The sequence below is a fragment of the Sinohyriopsis cumingii genome, chromosome 3 (genome assembly GCF_028554795.1).
Source record: "Sinohyriopsis cumingii isolate HCF-2022 chromosome 3, ASM2855479v2, whole genome shotgun sequence".
Lineage (NCBI taxonomy): Eukaryota > Metazoa > Mollusca > Bivalvia > Unionida > Unionidae > Sinohyriopsis > Sinohyriopsis cumingii.
In genome coordinates this window covers 51,215,536-51,238,231 of record NC_142963.1, presented here as the reverse complement: position 1 = coordinate 51,238,231, position 22,696 = coordinate 51,215,536, and the positions used below count along the sequence as shown (strand labels likewise).

The 22,696-nt window shown below is 35.0% G+C and overlaps 1 protein-coding gene across 2 annotated transcripts in view; it reads right to left on the bottom strand.

Moving 5' to 3' along the window:
* The window catches only part of LOC149802846 (uncharacterized), a 155,748-nt gene that overhangs the window by 49,445 nt on the left and 83,607 nt on the right, over positions 1–22,696 (bottom strand). For both annotated transcript variants that reach the window (XM_089952302.1, XM_089952301.1), the window contains exon 4: positions 6,697–6,933. In XM_089952302.1, the coding sequence (XP_089808428.1) occupies positions 6,697–6,933 (237 nt within the window). The remainder of the gene's footprint in view (positions 1–6,696; positions 6,934–22,696) is intronic.

The window sequence follows — 22,696 nt, the reverse complement described above, 5'->3', positions numbered from 1 at the left end:
AGTTTAATACTGTCAGTATTATCTATACACCCAGCAAGTTTAATACTGTCAGTATTATCTATTAACCTGGCAAGTTTAATACTGTCAGTATTGTCTATCTATGTGCCCAGCAAATTTAACACCATCATTATTATCTATGTGCCTGTCAAGTTTAATACTGGCTGGAAGTGGCATAGGTAGGCAAACTAGGTTGCATTAAATCACTGCTTGCCACTTTTATTATAATGTTTCAGTGTTTTCTTTAATATGATGTGAATACATCCTCCCAAAGTGGAAAAAAGTCAGTATGACACTTTGACCTTTAGCACACCACTCTGTCACATGGTCATGTGCAGAAGGCAGATGTACCTATATGTCTTCCTTTCACAGACGACAATTACACAAGATATCAGAGCACGATGGGAGGAGGGTATTTGGCAATAACGACAGGAAAGTACTGCATAATTAAAATTAGTTTACTTCCCCCAAAGAAAACTACATTTTAATAGCAGCAATTACTTATCCTGTCACTATTGCTTAGCTGAAGTTGTCAGCATGGTGGGTAGGCTGATGTCAAACTGATCAAAAACGGAGAAACTAAATGTATTCGCTGTAGAGGGAGAGGTTCACTTCTAAAGAATGTTTGTGTCTCTCTGAGTAACATGCTGTGCTGTAACAATGGGACCCAGAGAAAAAATGCCTGCACTCTAATGTGCTAATTAGTGGAGGTAAAAGAGAAAAAGGTTACTTTTATGGGAGAGCCAAAAACCTGCATTAATAATATCCTCCAGAGAGGACTGATTAAAGTAGGCCCATGAGGTAGCAATGGCTCAAACTGCATGGGCTTTAAAGGAGACCAGAAACCAATGGAAATATAGAATAATAATAAAAGATAAAAGTACTATAGCAGAAAACCTTATTCTGAAGTATCATCTGCGACTGTAATGCCAATATTTAAATATTGGCCTATCTTCTAGGAGCTGAATTTCCGTGACCTCGTATGCAAAATTTCCGCCCCATTTCGGTTACTTTTGGGATGTGACATCATAGTAGCGACTCCAGCAGCCCAAGTGGGAGTTGCCAGAGTAAAAGACAATACCGTTTGGCGTTGCTTACGGGTGTAATAGAACATTAAGAAAAGCCTGTGGACATGTTTTTTTTTTCTTTTCCGAAAGATATAGGCATCATGACAGAATGGGTACATTACAAACGAGTCGATTTCAGAGCAACACCATACAGCACTATGTGCTCGTTACATTTCTCAAAGGAATGTTACGAGAGGGATCATGAAAAAATAGCAGCTCAAAGATACGCAAATGCTAGGCCTAGACTAAAAGTTGGCGCTGTTCCAGACATACCTTTGGACATTTTAAATCCTGGGAAAAGAGTTAAACGTGTGAGTTACGAAAATAGACAGAAGGACGAGTAAGTGACCACAAAATGCAACAATCAATCCACATATCTTTTATCTAAAACAGCAGTGCTAAAAACAAATCTGATAGCCCGACATGATGGGCCCCTTCTGGTTTTAGTTTCGGCCCATCCTGTATTCAAAGTGAGGTGCCCATCAGGCTTGTCGAAACAAAAATTGTTTGCCTGAGGAAACTTTGATCGCGCTGGTGAAATGAGTAAATGTATTTTCAAGATGTTGACATACATGCCTTAACACGGCACAATCTACATCAAATCACCACTGTCCTAGGTGAAATTTAGATTTGATTTTAATCAAATGGAAGCTTTGCTAAAAATAAGATTCTAAACCTGTCGTGTTTCAAGAAAACACAATTTTCATAATCTTATAAAAATTAAATTTTTTTAAAAAAATGCATTGTATACATGTAGTATGCATAAACGGTAATCTGTATTAATTGGAACTGATATAAAACTATTCCTTGTGCAGTTTAAAAAGCAGCGATTAAAACAAAAGGTCAAAGTTTCACATTAACTGTCTGACAATAGAACGGGGGGGGGACTATTGACACCTCCCCCCTTGCCCCAATGTGCGACCGCCCATTTGACGTGCCTTTTCTCGCTGTGATACGCCTTATTATTCCCCCATGACAAGCCCCTTTTGCATATTCTGGTCAGTTCTGGCTAAATTGCAAAATAGCTAAAGTTTTGATTTAAGTACGCAAACAATAAAGCCGGTGTGACTAATGAACAGAGTCCTTATCCTTGCATTGATCTTGTGAAAAGGACTGCCCTTCGGACATACTTCAAAGAAACCATGTTCGACAGTGTGTGTATGTGTAAGCACCAGCAATTGATTACCAAATAAACGATGCCTATTTTGTTGTTACTTATGATGCCATGGACTTCATTTTAACAGTTCAAATCTGCAGTCACAAGTTACCGTACATGTGGCAACTGTTTTTCTCAAGTTTTATGCCCCACCTTATTTCCTTAGGTTTAAATCTTAATGCATGTAACACTGTTTGCTGATTAAAATATTTATTCAGAATTAGTTCTTTAGGGCCACATATACTGCATGGTATATTTTGTTTTATTCCTTGTAATTTAATCATGGTAATTAAACTTTTCATATGCGGTAGAGGAATGTCAGGTGTTAACTGGCCGAGTTTCTTTGACGGAAATGGAGATGCGATTTTGTTTGCAGAGAAAATTTCAACGTGATCATTCATTTAAGCTAATTGGTGACAATTTTATTCTTTTAATTATTTTTTTTACTATAGTACTGTTGTAGTTGTTTAAAAAATCTGAAATTTACTTGAATAATGTTTAATCTTCATGTTCTATTTACTGAAGAATAAAAAAAGAAGAAAAAAACTGTTGTATGATATTAATTATTTCGTCCAGTGCCGGGTTTAGACGTGTGTGTGTGTGATTTGAATTTTTAACATAGCTTTAACAATTTTTCAGTCATATCGCTACGATGTCAGCAGTGTGGCAGTTTAGACTGTGGATTGCATACATTATATTTAAAAATGGTTTGGGGTTGGGTTTTTTTCTTCTGACAAATGAAAATTGACAGACATAATGTAATAATCGGGACTTCGCTGTGCAAAATTGAGAGATATTACGAGATCGGGATGTAGATGAGGAAATACCCCCAAAATCGGGAGGTTTTTCTCCCGGCTTGAGAGTTGACAGGTATGAATTGTCCGGACTTCTGGAATTTCATTCAGGACTTTAGTTTATTTAAGTCACCAGCCCGGGGCCTGTGCCTAACAAATTTCTTTTAGCGCTTACCAGTACAGTATATAAACTATTATATCAGACTGCAGATTCAACTTTTGAATGTGCAACCCAAATGTGGTCTCCTGTCTGCCTCGCTCGCCAATGTTTATGTTTGTATTCGAGGACTGGCTAGTATAGCGTCACGGTACCACGTGATCTGTCATCTCATTAAAACTCGGAAAAACTCGGCAATTTACAGAATCGTGGTATCTTCCACGCAATATAATCACTACCCGCTTACGATATTTAATTTATAAACATTGCAGTCGAACTAAAATCTGTGGAGAATTACATACGTAAAAGGAAAATTTTGATTTCTAGTCTCCTTTAAGTTTCATAAAGGTGAGGTCTCAATCAGTGAGAGACTCATAGGCTTGTTTGATTGTCATATGACAATCCACCAGGAGATAGGGCCAGATGAAATGTGTACAGACCCCTTAATAGAGAGAAAGAGATGTTTCAGTACCTTTTCATTTTCCCTTGGAGGCATTAAGATAGAAGCAAAGAGCATGCACGGGGCATACAAGTCTATCTTGATCATCCCTTGTGCATATTTTACTGAGATTGGGAATCTCAATGGGTAAGGGGATAAGACAGCTAGAGACAATGGACAAGGTATGAATTTCACTTCTTATCCCCGAGATAAGGGTGAGAAGGAATACAGTTTTGAGTGTGAGATCCAAAAAGGAAGCTTCACTCAATGATTTATACAGTGCTATGGTTAATAACCAAAAAACACAAACAAGATTCTATCGGGGCAGAAGGGAGCGAAAGAGAGGTCTCTGAAGCTCAAACAACTTTATAAGATTGACAAGATGCTGATCTGTGCCGTGCAAGAATTTAAGTGTGTTGGAGATGGCAGATTGATAGCCTTTGGTTGTGATAGAAGATCCCTTCTGTGTGGTAGAGACCTGGGTTGATCTATCAAGAGGTCTAGGAGATCGCTGAGCCATGGCTGTTGGGGCCACAACGGGGCAATGAGAAGGATCCGAGCAGTGAAAGTACAGACTCTTTGCAGAACTTGTGGTAGCAGTCATAAAGGTGGGAAGGCATAAGGAAATAGGCAATCACACTGAAAGGTGAATGCATCGATTGCCCATGCTTCCTGATCTGGGACAGGAGACACATAAAAGGGAAGTGTGTCATTGAGCTTGGTCACAAACAGGTCCACTAGAGGTCTTCTGTTACTGAGTGGTGAAGAGATCATTCTGTGAGGATGGCTCAGTCTGTTCTGGACAGGCTGTCCGCTACTATGTTCATCTTGCCCAGAATGTGCCAAACTCAGATTGTGATATTCTCAGAGGCTGCCCAGAGAAAAATGGTCCAGACCTCCATGCAAAGAGAAGGGTTGTGTGAACCTCTTTGATGTTGTAGGTAGTCTACAACTGACTTGTTGTCTGAGGTGACCATGACATATTGGCTCCTTATTAGGTCAATGCACCCTTGCAATGCTAGAAATACTGCTTTCATTTCTAGTTTGTTGATGTGGAGGGACAATTTATCCCGAGTCCAGGAACCATGTAGAATTATGCCCTCTGGCTCTAAATGGGCTCCCCAGCCTAAATCTGATGCATCTGTGAACAGGTAGGAACGGGGATCAGGTGCATACATGTGGACCTGCATCATAAGTCTGTCTTGACCCATCCACGAAAGCAAATGTGGTGAAATACTGGTCCTAGAGGGACCAGGGTTCAGAGAAAATCTCTTTAAGGTTCCTACCTTGCCAGAAGAAGGAACTGTAGGGGATGCATATGAAGACATCCTAAAGGAACCAATTCGGCAGAGTAGTTCAAGGTTCCAAGTAGGGACAGATAAAAATGAGCAGATAAAACAGTTTTCACTTGTAGTGTCTCTAGGAAAGACAGGAGTCAATCTACCCGATCCAATGGAAGCCATACCAAGTTTTGATTCCTGAATAAGTTAATCACCACATAAACAAAGCTCTGTGATGGAATGAGTTCAGTCTTCTCGAGGTTGGGTAAGATACCCAATTGAGTTATGGTGAACCAGGAGTGGAACAGATCCTGATAAATGGACAGAACATGAACATGGTGAATCAGCCAGTCGTCAAAACACTGGAGAATCAATGTTCCCTTGATGATGAACAACCTGTAGCCTTCTGAAAGGAAACAACTTGAAGAGGGGCATAGGAGAACTATGGGTCATAGCCCCTGGTTGATCAGGAGGCATGGAGGAGAGACAAGAATGTCTAACTACCCTCGATGATGAACAACCTGTAGTTTCTGAAAGGAAACAACTTGGTGAGGTGGGACACGAGCCACAGCATCACTTTGACTGGTATGGCAAGGTCCAGTAGTCTATGGGGGCATAACAGACCAAGGTCCCTGATGTGGAAGGCCCCACGTCCCAATAGGTTTCATAGGTATAATTGGGTAGTGAAATCTTAAGTGACACGTTTCTTGACTGTAAGATATAGATCAAACAAGGACTTCCATATTTTATATATGTTATTTGTATTTTCTAACAGGATGTGACTGATGCATGAATTTTATAACATATGACATACTCAAATTCATAGATTTGTACAGTACTTAACACATTATGGACTGTGCTGTAAAAATGTAAATTGTCAATACACAAGTGTATTTCAGACTAGTTTTGTCTTCATTTAATCTAAAGCACATACTTTTTAACCCACTTTTATTACCCATACACACACCATCTTATTTTGGTACATGCATATTTTCTTCAGCTAACTGACTTGGGTGGTTATAACACAGTTCTATGGACCCCAAACAACATGCTATAGCACAGTCGCATAGTGTGTGTGTGTGTGTGTGTGTGTGTGTGTGTATGTCTGTCTGTCTGTCTGTCTGTCTGTATGTATGTATATATATATATATAAACACTTTTATTAGAAGCATGGACCGGTAGTTGAACCACTCAAAACAAGACATTAGGATGAACCCTACAAGGTAGTTAGCGATAAGTAGAAGTAACAGATGGCCAAATGACAGTTGAGGGACAGACGATCGATAACAAACCATGCCATAAGATCCTCTTGTATATGACTGGTAGAATTAAACTCTTGGCAAGTAATGTCTATTCTTCACTCATTACCCAAGATGCAAAGACACAAACTACTACCTATTTATATGTCATGGCTGGCACATTATCACAGGTAATAATTTCAGTGATGAAGCAAATTATTTTCTGCACATTACTTTTCAGACACAGAATGAAGTAATTTAACATGTTTTTGAATAGCGACTATATATATATATATATATATATATATATATATATATATATATATATATATATATATATATATATATATATATATATATACATACACATATATATATATGTGTGTGTATGTGTATGTGTGTGTGTGTGTGTTTGTGTGTGTAAAAGGGTTGGCATTCAAAAACAAATAGAAAATATAATAACTGTCCCTGAATTAAAAGTGAGCAAATACAGAGCAGAAAAATTCACTTCAACCTGAGGCAATTATTTCAAAGAGAAAACTGTCTCAGTTGAGTTTATATGTACTACCTGACAAAATCCCTCCCATCTTGTATCGGAGATTTTGCAGATTTTCCTCTGTCTACTGACTGTGAATTGGATAATCTTCTCCTATTCCCTGATGGTGAACTTTTCCTTCGGGATGTTTCCACCGAGAATTTTCTTTTGTTGTGTGGTGAGCTAGAGGACCTCTTTCTTTTCCTGTCATGGTCACTAGAGTGTGAGTGTGATCTTGATCGTGATCTGGATCGAGATGTGGAATATGACCTGTAAAGAAAAATTTAATTTTTGAAAAACAAGAGCCACAGAACCAGTCTCACAGACATCTGTGTTCAGATGTACCTTTCCCATACTGGACAAAACATAAACATTTTTATAACGATGATGTCCTTAGCACCACAGAAAATATTAACATTTCAACAGCTTATGCAGGTGAAACAGAAAGGTTACTTTTGAACCATATAATGATAAGGATGAGGATGAGAATGTGGATGACATTGAAGATGATGATAATGATATTTTAGAAAACTTACATTCAACCACATCTTGACTAGAGCAATATATTTGGGGACAAAATATATGCGACAAATATAAGAAACACTTCCAGACTGCACATGGCGGCCAGTATAACTGGTGGAGGAAGAACCCTGGAAAACCCAGGGAAGAACCACTGACTCACGGGAAGCTACTGACAGGCTTTCCCACATACCCACGCTAGCCCATCCTTGGACTCGAACCTATGCAGACAGAGGTGAGATGGCAGTGATCCGGAACGGTGAGCGCTTTAGACCACTCAGCCACTCCGGGCCCCGTATTAGGGTGTATTAGATTGATGAAATCATTAAATAAAAATTATGCTGTACTTATCAAAATAAATGTAATACCAACCAATGGCACTGGAGGGAGCCCAAATTTCATCATGTAGGGGGAAAATGATAATGACAAAGGGAATATCTTTGTTGCTGTTGGGTAAAGCCTTGAAACTGCTTGAGACAAATAATATATTCAGAATGGTCCAAATATTTATAAGACTGGTATGATGCCTGTACCATATGTACTTGCTTATAAAATGAGTCCAAATGCAAACTGCATAATGCACCAGTGGATCTGGGTCTGTTCAGTTTGTTAGGAGTAATCAGTAAAACAAGCACAGACCCTGATCTGCAGGTGCATTATGCTACAGCAGATCTGGATCTTTGCTGTTTGCAGTTTGGCTTGACTTATATGAGAGTATATACCATATGTACCCCACCAACAGAAGTTGATCTGAAGATGAAATGCACTTACATCAGCACAGCAACTTGTCTATTAGTACATGCACCATTTTGTGATCAATATTAGAACTTGTTAATTATTATCAGATACTATTACAATATTGTATGCACAAATTTCTTTCAATATTTCATTAGCCAGTGTCAAATTCAGCTCTATCTGTTTATTTTCTTTCATTCCCATGCCAGTCAAATCATCCCAATAAAGGTTAGTTTTAATGAGACTGATGTAAGCTTGCCACTCAATACTCTATATCTCTTGATGTGACATTTTACTACTTTTGTCATGATGCCTGAAATAAACACTGCTTAAACCAACCTATGCCAAATGCTGGAGTCTCCAATGTAAGATTTAGCCTTGGATACCTTCCATTGTTGTCTTTTGTCTACTGTCTAATACAGCAGTCACTCTGGCAATGATCTAAACTCTGCCGTTGACAAAAAAGGTGAGTCAGTGTGGCAATGCTATGCAGAGTGTGATGATGACACTGTCATGTGCTGAATTACTGACCGACTGATTGGTGTTCTGGATGAAGATTGATGTTTACACCAAATTAAATTGCAAAGAAAAGTCCAATAAAGAGCAAGCTTTAAATTCATTTATATTAAATGCAAATATGATTGAAAAGTCTGGAATGGTAGTAAATAAGAACAAAAGATAGCTAAATAGTAAATGCGAAGATTATCATTTTCTGCCAATTATTTTAAGTGCCAAAACTGTCATTTCAAATGAAACATCAAATGATGGACAGACAACAAAACTAAAAAAGAGATGAATAGACAGATGCATGAAAAACTCTCTCTCTCTCTCTGTGCAGAGTGGCAGCAGAGACTCGAGATCAGGATAGCTCGTGCGATCCTATATCACCCTCACATGTAAACATGAGGCTACTATAATGTTATAGGAAAGACAGCATTTTGAGACTTTGCCAATCAGAACATGGCAGACATATAATAAAAGTCAATAATTACAAAACTCCCAATGAACCTTCCTGAAGAGGACAGCATGCCATACAGTGACCTAGACAGGATACTGCCTTATCTATACTTAATGACAAACATGGTAAGAACAGGCAAGTCAACCTGGATTCATTATCTACATCAATGATAAGCTTTTCAAAGTACTAATATTTAACTTCTTGGTGGGGATGGAATGCTGCTTTATTTGAACCTAAATAACACAGTGCAGCTGCTTTCATATTCCCTCATGCATGCATGATGATCAGGTCATGATTTTCTTTAGAATTTGACTAAGAAGGTATGACTAATCCATATCCTTGAATGTCATCCTGACCAAAGATTTTTATAAGCTAGGTACAGACCAACTTATTCTGAAGTTGTGGATTAAACTAGATTGATTACATCATTAAACAGGTGCTGTCTGCTCTATTTACCTACATAACTTGTACATGTGCAACATAGGACACACTAAAAGAAACCTACTCTATGGTCTGCTGATAAGACAGCCCACTGCAAACTGTACAGACCTAGATCTACCATTGCATATGTGATGGCAGATCTGGGTCTGATCAGTTGGCTATGAGTAATCAGTAGAACCAATAATACAGACTCTAATCTGCAGGTGCTTTATGATACGGTAGGTCAGGATCTTTGTAGCGATCTTTGAAGTTTGCAATTTGACTTATAAACAAATACATATGGTACCATATAAAAAAAGAGTACAGTGTTCCCTCCCTATAAAACCCCTCAGAGTATTGCTCCCCCTCTCTTCTTTAACAACAATGTCCTCATGGATCTCATTAGAATGAGTCTTGTTTTATCTACTAAATTATTTAATTTAATTAAACTTGACAAATAAACCTGTCATGTATTTGCAAATGCAATACTGTACCTTGTTTTTAGTTTTTAGAATAAAATATTATGACACATTCTGATGGGACCATCAAATCATGGTCAATCCATATGTCAGTGCCTCAATCAACTCTCACAGCTGTTGATGTTAAAACAGTTCTGCATGTTAATGGGAGATATGGATACATAATGATCTTTTAAATTACAGTACATACAGAAACAAAGAATTTCATCAATTTATTTAAACATTAATCCTCAAAAACTATATATATATATATATATATATATATATATATATATATATATATATATATATATATATATATATATATATATATATATATATATATATATATATATATCAGTTGCAATTTGTTTATAGAAAAACTTGTATAACATCTAAACTCTCAATGATCCAGATGTGTTGTCCCATAAAGTGCCAGCGGATCTGGATCTATGTAGGTTTTTAGGTGTAACCAGTAAAGCAAACAATACAGACCCTGATTTGCCAGTGCATTATGTATGGGCTTATAAACATTTGTATATGGTAAATTGAAGTATGCTTTCCAAGGAAAAAATTACAATTTCTTGTGCATTTGCTGAGTGTTACATATAATGAATTTGCAAACTGCACATAATGTAGAACTAAGTTTTCTGTTGGGAGGAAATGATCTGTTATTCCAATTCTTAGATCAAAAATTGTGCTATTTATTTTACATTATGCTTTCAAACTGAAGTTATTTTGTGTTATAACTGCCTTCTACAGCATTCATATTTTCACAGGAGGCATGCAGAGTCAAATGTAAGTGTCAAATGAGAAAGCTGAGCATTATGCATGCAAGGCAGACTTTTAGTTATCTGTCAACAGCTTGTGCTCTGGAATTAGTGCAAGAAGATCAAGACTCTAAAGAGTACTTATTTTTGTCATACAAACATCCAAACTTTTAATCCATATTTCCTATGCAATAAGCTTAACACAAACCAAGGTATATTTTTTTTTTGTTCTACTGATTACTTCTAACAAACTGCACAGACCAAGCTCTGCCAGGCTGTATAGGTTACAGTGTGAATTTGCACACTGTTGAGATTTTATTTTTTACTATGAATCAGGTCATTTGCTCACATGCCGGTTCATGTCAAATTTTTAAAATAAATTATGTAAATCACCTCACAGTAATACAGGACCAAAACCATTAACAGCATTAGGATTATGGCTATAAAGATATTTGAAACTATTACCACAATTTTCCAGAGACTTAAAAACAAACTATAGAACTATTCTGTGTGGTCATCCTTATCAGGATACAAACCAAACTATTCATACCCCCCCCCCCACTGGATGATGATGCCCATGGAATTACCTCTCTTCAATCCCATTAATTTAAGTACAATACATACTCGCTTATAAGTTGAGTAAAACTGCAACAACAAAGATCCTGATCTGCTATTTCATAATGTGAATACAGACTAGGATATATGTTGTTTGTTCTACTGATTATTCATAACAAACTGTGCAGACCCAGATCTGCCAGCACATTATGTGCAGGCAGATCTGGGTCTGATCAGTTTGAAGTTGGGGTTGACTTATATAAAAGTATATATGACAAGCAAGGGTTAACAGCCACTGTGATAACTGCTGAAAGTGTTTCAAGAGTGATTTCAAATCTTTTCAAAACCGCTCCGGTGGCCTAGTGGTTAGAGCGTCCGCCTCGGATGCGGGAGGTCGTGGGTTCAATCCCCCCCCTCCCCGAGTCATACCAGAGACTTAAAAAATGGTACTAACAGCTGCCTTGCTTGGCGTTCAGCATTAAGAGGTTAGTGTTAGGACTGGTCGGCCTGGTGTCAGGATAATGTGACTGGGTGGGACATCATGCTACATGTCTGCGGCATGATGCCCCAGTACTAGACATCACTATAAACTGCCACATTGCAGACATCGTAGCGATATGACTGAAAAATTGTTAAAGCTACGTTAAAAATCAAAATCACATCACAAATCACACAAATCTTTTCAAAAAACAGATGATATCTGTTATCATGATTTAGGACACTCTAATTAAGATAATTTAGGTGATAGTCATGATTTCGGATACATGTACTATAATAAAGAAAAATTAGACAATGGTCATGATTTTGGATACTGTAATCAAGATAACTGATAGTTATTATTTAGGGCAGTGTAATAAAGATAAATGATAGTCATGACTTAGGGTAGTATAATAAAAATAAATGATAGTCATGACTAGGGTAGTGTAATGAAGATAAATGATAGTTATGACTTATGGTAGTGTAATAAAGATAAATGATAGTCATGACTTAGGGTAGTGTAGTGTAGATAAATGATAGTCATGACTTAGGGTAGTGTAATAAAGACAAATGATAGTCATGATTTAGGGTAGTGTAATGAAAATAAGTGATAGTTATGACTTAGGGTAGTGTAATAAAGACAAATGATAGTTATGATTTAGGGTACTATAATGAAAATAAAAGATAGTCATGATTTAGGGTAGTGTAATGAAGATATATGGTCATTTTTGCATTTAGTGAAACCTTCTTAACACATACTTTTTTCATGCTGATTAACTTAGAATTCCTAATTACAGTTTTCAAAGAAAAGACAGGCTTTTACAAAAAGGTGGTGGATGGTTTACATCTTACAGTATTCCTTTCAAATGATGGTGTGATCATGGGGAAATAGTATCAAAAATATCTGGCTAGAAATGAGATATAATGTCCAGAACCCACTTGTGTTCAGTTGAGTATATAGACTGCAGGATGCTGACAATTATGCCTGGTATACCATGTTTCAAAGTAACCATGAGACTTTGTTCACTGAAAACAGAAGTCTGTTTAGCAGGTGACTTTCATTACAATATGCTGTATGAAACTGAACACTCAAAGCTGGATTAAAATTATGAATTCTCCTAATTATAAACTGTAGTTTATGTACCAACTAAAGGAAAAGCTGTATTCCTCTTCTTCCTATATGGAGGATGCTTTACCTAATGTAAGTCGTATCAAACAATAAAAACAAAGATCCTGATCTGCCTTAGCATAATGCACCTGTGGATCATAGTATATCTTATACTGATTACTCCTAACAAACTGCACAGACCTGGATCTGCCAGATCATTATATGATGGCAGGTCTAGATCTGCAATTTCCAGTTGGACTCTTCTTATACATGTGAGTTACACAAACGGTACCTTTGCATTTCTAAGGCTGACAAATTTTGCACTGTTTACAATTAGAGTGTATCATCTGTGAATACTTGAAACACACCACTAATCCACACCTGTATAATTTGCAACCAATACATTATGAGATCTGCACATTCGATATTTTTTTAAAAACTCAAACAAAGTAAAAGGAACTGCATGATGATGAAGTATGGCTGATTTTTTTTAAGTACAATTAAAATGTGCATTCAACATCTCACATTTTAAATGTGTTGGATTCTTTATATATATATATATATATATATATATATATATATATATATATATATATATATATATATATATATATATATATATATATATATATATATATATTGAATAGAAGGGAAATATGAGAACATGCCAAAAACAATACTGACACTACAATACTTAGTCTCATGTCCAGTAACTAGGGCATCAAGAACACTGAAAACAAAAGTATGAAAACAGTAGTTCTAAAACCTGTTTACTCAGCAGCTCAAGCTAAGTTGGATTTATTTTGATAACTGCTGAAGATTCAATATCCTTATACACGATTAACAAATTTATCGTCTCCAGCTTAACAGAATACATACTGCAAACCATTAAGATGTTCTGTATCATCAACAGTTACTCACCTATCCACCCCCAAGAAAATGATCAATCTTGATGCATTCCCAGGAAAATTCATCAGTAACACATAATGGATTCAAGGAGTCCAGCTACTGGTTCAAAACAACAAATGATTTGTGAAAACTCTATCCTCCAGCCAATGAAATTCGTTCTGATGTAACTATCGAAATATACTGTCTAAATCTGCTTTCATTGGCTGTATTTATAGAAGCTGTGGCTGGTTTCAGTACTGAACAATAAATTTCAGTATAAACTATCCAAATATAAATGCACACATATGGCACTTGCTAGTAAATATATTAATGGCACTTGTCTAAATGTAACTCCGACCAAAATGGAACTACAGCTGTACTACCTTTTCAAGTCAAAGGACACAATTTACTTGTCCAAGTAACCTTGCAAAAGTTGCTTGCTGTAATAATACATTTCTCACTCAGACATTACAAACAATGGATTTCTGCACCCCTGCACTAGACTCACAAAAATGACAAATAATCATTAAAAACTGAATGTCTAACTGATCATGGAAACAAAATCTATCTCAACACAATCCTTGAAGATTTTGCCCATATGAATCATACATTGTAAGTTCTGTGACACCTTTGCGCAATAACACAAATTTTCTTTCTTCCATTATTTAATGACAAGAAGGCCAAGACAATTATGCTGTTACAATTTTAAACTTAAGTAATAGAAAAGAAGAAAAACCAACAAGTTTTTATCAAACTTAACAAACAGTTTAACTATCAAAGTTATAAATAAAAAATGTGACAGGAACTTAACAGTATTACAAAGTGAATCCAAACTAATCCCTATAAAGGTCTATGAAAGTCCTATATGAAAGAAAAGTTCCTTATAATTTCAATACCAGAAAATCCTCCAAGAACTGTGACACTGTCAAGATGGTATTGTCCAGAATTCTTCTGAATACTTTATAACAGTTCCAGAATAACATCATTGTCCAAATAATGAGCACTTTCTATCACCAATGAACAGTGCAAACAAACATTTTTCCTCTTGACAAATATCTAAGTACAGCATAAAACACATCCGCAGATTTGCATCAGGAATAAAAAAGTGTGAATGACACCTGAAATCGGAATGAAACTGAATGCTTGATTTTCTCCTTATATACACAGTATATTGCAACTGTAGTTCACAACTCCATGTGACAACATACACTACTGAGTTATGACAAAGTACTAATATTCACATGACCTTGCACAACCAATGGGAATCAAAAGAATTCTTCTTGAAACTTCCATATCCCATCAGTCCAAGAGAAACCATGCCAAAGAACCATTTTAAGTCTTATTATTACAAGTATTACTAATGTTCAATACACTCATAACATCTATTTATAGATCCTACATAATTTGTATTTTTAACACAGTCAAATTATGCACACAATTTATAACAAAAGAAATTTTATACAGTTTACAACCATGAATAAAAATATTGAGAATTAAAATAAAATCATAAACCAGAAGTTACAAAAAAATACAGATATACGTAACACACTGGTATCAACTAGACTATGGTATCATGTGTATATAAACTTTCATGGCATTTCTCCATGTAGTTTACAAGGAGTATTGATAACAAAACTTTGTGCTAATGGACAATTGTGTCAGAAGATGGTTGACTGATGGTGGACAATATAATATCCCATAAGTTCTTCATGTCTATGACCAGTAGAGCTAATGATGTTACATCATACTAAGACTGAATCATTAGCCATGATCTGAGATTGAGTTAGATAATTCAGGTTGAAATTAAAACTAAATTCAAACAATTTAATGGGATTCATGACCATATCATTATGTGTGTATTACAAGAGGAAGCACAGTATATTGAGTGGTTTTATAGTGAGGGATCATTTTATATGAAGAAAGTTAAATGAAACATTAGTGTTAAATAGATCTGGTAAAGGTATGAACTTTCTGTTAATACAGAATTGAAAAGAGCAAAAAATTTTAGAAAATGGATTACTTCGACCAAAAAAGTTCATGTAACCATATTTGTCTCAACTTAAAGTGAATGTAAATGTTAATACAGGTGTATCAGCTCCTGGAACAATCAGAAAGAAATGAATAGGATTTACATCCATTTGTGCAGCCTTGAGGATTTACCTGTATAAAGTACACCATCTGTATGTTATATACACTACAGGTTAGGGAAATGTATGAGATTGTATCTTGTACATTTTTTCTGGTACAGTGTAATAAAATTTGTTCTGATTCTTCAGATTGCACATAAATGCTAATATCATTAGTTTTCACACTTGCAGTTTTAGTTTATTTCTATCCAACTGCATACCAACATTACATTTGGCACAAGTCAGGTCAAAGGTGGGTTAAATATTTCATATTTAAGCACTACTTTGCTACAGTGCACTTGATAAGTACATAATTAACACAAAGTCTAAAACATAAGAGATATGAAAGGATAGGTCATTTTCTATGTAGTTTTCTATGTCAAAATTCAATAAAACACAAAATCAGCCTCTTGAACTATCACTACCTTGAATGAGATCTCTGACACTTTGTTACCCTTAATCAATACATTTTTTTTATTTTGCAGGAAGGCCAACCAAAATTATGTAAATGTATAAAGTGTAATTATGAAATTATCAATGGTGAACATAAGGTATACAATTTTATTTGTCATGCAAAACCATCTCTTTAAATTGTACTGCTTTCTGAAAATGGGACAAAACAGTTGTTGGCCTAGTTTTCAGATTGACTTGACTTGCTTGCAACTTCTAGCCCTAATACATGCTTGGCCCAATACATACTTGGCATACAAACCACACAAACTGTGTGAAACATAGCATAGGATTGGGTTATGATTTTTAGTCATAAAAAATAAGGGGTCTGGTTTATGAAATATACAAACAACAAATAATGCACATGCCATTAATGATATAATTTTATTCAAAGGTAAAATTGTAAAGGAAATGTTACACTTCAAAACCAATGCTCAATATGAAATAAAAGTTATCTAAGTTAGAATTAAGACACATAAAGATAAAGACATAGTCATACACAGTCTTTACTTTGCTTGTATTCACTTTCTTATACACCAGAATTACATTTCCAATGTTGACAGTTTTCATTCACATCCCTTTATTTTATTTCATTTGCTAGTCTTAATCCAAATGCATAAATGAATCATTCATTGTTTTTGTACATTACCTACCCAACAAGGCCATCCTGGGTTGGATGCCTCATTTTGTTCTTGGGGAATTATATAGCTCCAATTTCCATAGCAATAATTAGAGCCAATAATGTGCTCAAAAGTGCAGTTAAAATGCAGTCAAGTAAAAACCACACAGTGTATAGGTTTGTGAAGGTTATATTCTAAGAATGTTATCTTTCTAACTTTGAATCTTTTCAATCTTGTTCTCAGCCATTTTTAAGAATTTGTACACAGGGTCTATTCTTGGATTCTTATCGGAGTCGCACTAATTTCTAAACATCACCCCAAAGTCAAATGAATATCTGGAACATCTGAAAAACCTACCTTATTTACTCCATAAAATGTTTTCTATTCACTGTATTTAAAAAATTCACTTTTCTTGAACTTGATGAGGACTAGTTTCCCCCGTTCCCAGATTATCAGTACATGTTTATTTTTATTTAGAAGAGATTGTCTACCTAAAGATTTCTGTATTTTTTTAACTTTACCATTTATACCATATTTCTTGGCACTATATACCCCTAACTGTAGTGATGTGCCATTAAATCATCATACATGCATGCAACCATCCATACATTACATTATCTGGCCAGAGTGTGTATTGGGTTGAACATGCTTTGGGATTGGCTGAAACAATGCTAGAGAACCAGTCTAGCATGCATACATACTATTACATTATCTAGCCTGAGTCTGTATTAGGTTGAACATGCTTTTGAACATTATCCGGCCAGAGTATATATTGGTTTGAACATGTTTTGGGATAGGCTGAAACAATGCAAGAAAACCAGTCTAGCAATTGGCAATGATGTCAGTCGAATAACATGGGCCAAATGGAGAATTTTAGGCCTAGTTGGCTACATGTAGGATTTTGGGCCTAGTGGAAATAGATTTGGGACAAGAGTAACTGACCTGAGTGGACTGTGCACCCAAGGGCATGCTGGCAATGTAAATTAAAATAGTTTTTGTCCTACTTTTCAGTGGGGACACATAGATATCATCTTTCTGGCTATCAGCATTGGATGCATTGCTAACAGTGACATTCATTTTAATGACCTGGCTTAAAGCTTATGAAAGTTACATATTTTATACATCAGTGGCTGAATGAACTTATTTACTCTATGTCTAAAAAACATATTGCAATGATTTGGCTGCAAAAAGACATGGTGTCATATGAAAGGCATTAATACTGGACATATAAATATACGTCAAGGAATTAGGGGCAAAATAGATCGAGCATGACTTGTTCTTATATCATCAGAAAATACTGTACATGTCTTTGGAATTTCTGAAACATTGTTAAAAGGGAATCATTTAGACATCCTTTTATTAGCAAATAATTATGATTTACCTTTCCATAAAGATGTGAAAACAGCAAGTGGTGGGCTCTTAGCGTATGTCAGAAATGGTATTATAACAAAACAACGTAAAGATCTAGAACAGAATAAAACCGTGTCTGTTTGGATACAGATTAATTCCTCCAGAAAATTCCAAACCCCTTCTTATTATAATCTACAGCCCATGTAAATTGAAATACATATTTTGAATTAGAAATAGAAAAGTTCTGAATGATGCAAAAGAATATCACATTCTTTATATTAATAAGGATTTACTAAATGAACAGATATATCAAAACTGGACTAAGTTTATGGAGCCTTTTGGAATGACCCAATTAATTAAGAAACCCACTAGAATAATGGCAATTTCATCAACCCTTATTGATTATATCTATACTAACTAGGGCCTAACCGGAAATCGCTTCGGACATTCGCCTCGGCCGAATATCCCATTTTTTGGTACTATTCGGAAGTATTCGCCTTGGCAAATGATACGCACACAAATGGTTACAAGTAAAATAATTCAATAAATAACGAACTTTAAAAAAAGTTTTTTAAAACATAATAATTTAGTTAAAAATAAATTATAATTAAACAAACAGTTAACATTCCATTGGACTTCATGAATCATGATTGATGATAATTCATTTAACTCAATTTCCTTTAGTAATTTCACTAGCATTCCCCAGGTGGCGTAACTTTTCTGCTTCCGGTAAATATTTGAGTGTAGAGACGCCATTTGTAAAAAAATATTAACAAAATTTAATTATTATGTATTCAAAATAAAATTAATAAACAATAAATATATATATTAAAATACTCATCAAAAAATGTCTACTCTGAAATTAAGAAGCAAGATTTGGAACTTTTTCACTATAAATGCTGTGGACGAATCGAAGGCAAATTGTGATGTCTGCAATGAAAAGCTAACACGAGGTGGCAAAAATGCTCATTCATATGGAACTTCAGCTCTAATAAATCACCTTCGATCCTTCCATCACTCTGAGTATGATGAATACACCAGATCCACAGAGAGCCACAAAAGAAAGAGAGATGATGAAGAAGATTTAAAGAGGAAACACTCAAAGCAAGGTAACCTCGATTACTACTCAGTTCGTGCCTGGATCTGGCAAATAGTATATCCAAATACTCGGATTCAGTACTCGGTGAAAATTATCTACTCAGTTAGGCCCTAATACTAACACTCCAGAAAATGTTTGTTCCTAACTAAGACTGGTTTGAGTGAAAAAAGTAAGGAAAATCATGTCCATAAATGAATTTCTTAAAATGTTTTAGACATTTTAACAACACCAACTTTTTGATGAACTTGAAACAGATTTCATGAGATGCTGTGGCAATATTTGAAGATATAGATGATATCTTAGATACATGGACAAACCTGTTTTTGAATGCAGTAAATCAACACATACCATTAAAAATGCAAAGAATAAAACATAATCATTATCAGAGTGGGTTACTTCAGTGATATTGGATGCTCTTAAAACAAAAGACTACTTGAAAGCTTCAGGAAGTGAAGTCAGTATACAGCTTGGAGAAATAAAGTAACAGAAATTACCAGAACTGCAAAAACAATACACTATCAAAATGTTATTGATGAAAATAAGAAAAGTCCTACAAAATTTGAAATTATTTAATGAATTATGAGCTGAAAAATCCAAGAATAAGACAGTGTTTGCACAAATGACCATTTACAAATTGCAAATTTGTTTACTGACTTTCTTGTGAATGTGGTCTCAAACCTTAAAGAACCTAAAGTTGTATCAGATCACTCACATCTTAACCTAGAGTTGTATCAGATCACTCACATCTTAACCTAAAGTTGTATCAGATCGCTCACATCTTAACCTACAGTTGTATCCGATAACTAACATCTTAACCTAAAGTTGTATCCTATCACTCACATCTTAACCTAAAGTTGTATCAGATCACTCACATCTTAACCTACAGTTGTATCAGATCACTCACATCTTAACCCACAGTTGTATCCGATCACTCACATCTTAACCTAAAGTTGTATCCAATCACTCACATCTAAACCTAAAGTTGTATCCAATCACTCACATCTTAACTTAAAGTTGTATCCGATCACTCACATATTAACCTAAAGTTGTATCTGATCACTCACATCTCTGAAGATTCTGTGCTCTAAGGTTATCAAAAGATGATACACTCAAAATCAAAGAATTAATTATAATGTCAGTTATTCATCATGGGTATATTAAATGGATGAAATCTAAATTTTAATTAATACCGCAAGGACAATCTTCCTCTTTCAGCTACATTTCTGTATATATGTCAGTACGTGTTATGCAAGAGTTTAGCTTTAACTAGTAAACACTAATAGTAACTTCATCTGCATGTGTGTTTACAATTTGCATGTACAGTTAACTAGACTGGGTCTAAGTTACTAAATTAGTGAACATATATGTGAGATGGTTAGTGATTGAGTGCACTCTGTATATATCTGTACATATATCTTTGAGAGCTTCATGGTAGATTAAGTCTTAACTGAGTTACCCTCATTAAATAAAGTCTTTATTATTATTATTATTATTATTATTATGTGGAACTGTTATGTTGTAATGATTAATGGCCGTTAAAAGATAGTCTTCTGTGGAACTGTTCTATTCCTGTTCCAAAGATTTGGCTGCTAAAAGAAACTTTGCTAAAAGAAAAATAAATATATCTACTCTTATTAGTATGGTTAAATTATTTACAGAAAGATAATTACAGAAGGTACATATAACTGAAACATCAACTGGTGCAAATCTGTGAAACATAAACAACAATAAGGACTTATATAATACTTAATTAAATATATTATATCTGAAGCACCTGCAATGTTTTAATGTCTTCCATGTTATTGTCTCCAAAAGAGCTGACATTGCTAGATTATTATATAAATAACCTAAATGCACAACCTGGGTCCATTAATTTTTTTTAATGAACCTTATACTACGATCTTTTCTACAAATTATAATTTGGAGGGGGATTTACCAGCACCATTTACATCCAAGAGGAAAGAATTTTAAAACAAATGGAGGGGGGATTTAATGAAGACATAAAGATAGGGATTGAAAATATTAGTATATATGATGTTTTGCACATCTGGTTTATTTTTCTGCGCAAATATTAGCAAGAATCCCACAATAACATGTCCAATCTTGCAATGCTATGCACCCCTTACTATCCAGACATAAACAATCTTTAAATTCATTGTATACTGAATCCTTGAAAGTTAAGAAAATTACAAAACTGACAGCATATACAGCAATACAAATTACAAAACTGACAGCATATACAGCAATACCAACAAGGCTAGGAAAAACTGACACCACATACAGCAATACCAACAAGATGTCAAAACTGACACCATATAAACCAATACCAACAAGGCTAGGAAAAACTGACACCATATACACCAATACCAACAAGGCTAGGAAAAACTGACACCATATACAGCAATACCAACAAGGCTAGGAAAAACTGACACCACATACAGCAATACCAATAAGATGTCAAAACTGACATCGTATACAGCAATACCAACAAGGCTAGGAAAAACTGACACCATATAAACCATTACCAACAAGGCTAGGAAAAACTGACACCATATACACCAATACCAACAAGGCTAGGAAAAACTGACACCATATACACCAATACCAACAAGGCTAGGAAAAACTGACACCATATATACCAATACCACCAAGACCAGTAAAAACTGACATCATATACAGCAATACCACCATTACAATCGGTATTTCAAAAATTACATTAAATACATCAATACCATCATGACTATTTCAAAACTGACAATTATATACATCAATACCATCATTACTATTACAAAACTGACAGCATATACATCAATACCAACAAGATTAGTACAAAACTGACATACAGTAATACCAACCAGGCTATTACAAAACTAATATCATATGCATTAATATCTCCTAGGTTGGTACAAGAATTACATCATACACAATACCACCATGACCATTACAAAACTGACATATTATATAACAATACCACCAAGACCATTACAAAACTGACATTATATATAACAATACCACCAAGACCATTACAAAACTGACATTATATATAACAATACCACCAAGACCATTACAAAACTGACATTATATATAACAATACCATCAAGACCATTACAAAACTGACATTGTATATAACAATACCACCAAGACCATTACAAAACTGTCATCATATACAACAATACCACCAAGACCATTACAAAACTGACATTATATATAACAATACCACCAAGACCATTACAAAACTGACATCATATACAACAATACCACCTAGATCATTACAAAACTGTCCTAGACCATTACAAAACTGTCATAATATACAACAATACCACCAAGACCATTACAAAACTGACATTATATATAACAATACCACCAAGACCATTACAAAACTGACATTATATATAACAATACCATCAAGACCATTACAAAACTGACATTGTATATAACAATACCACCAAGACCATTACAAAACTGTCATCATATACAACAATACCACCAAGACCATTACA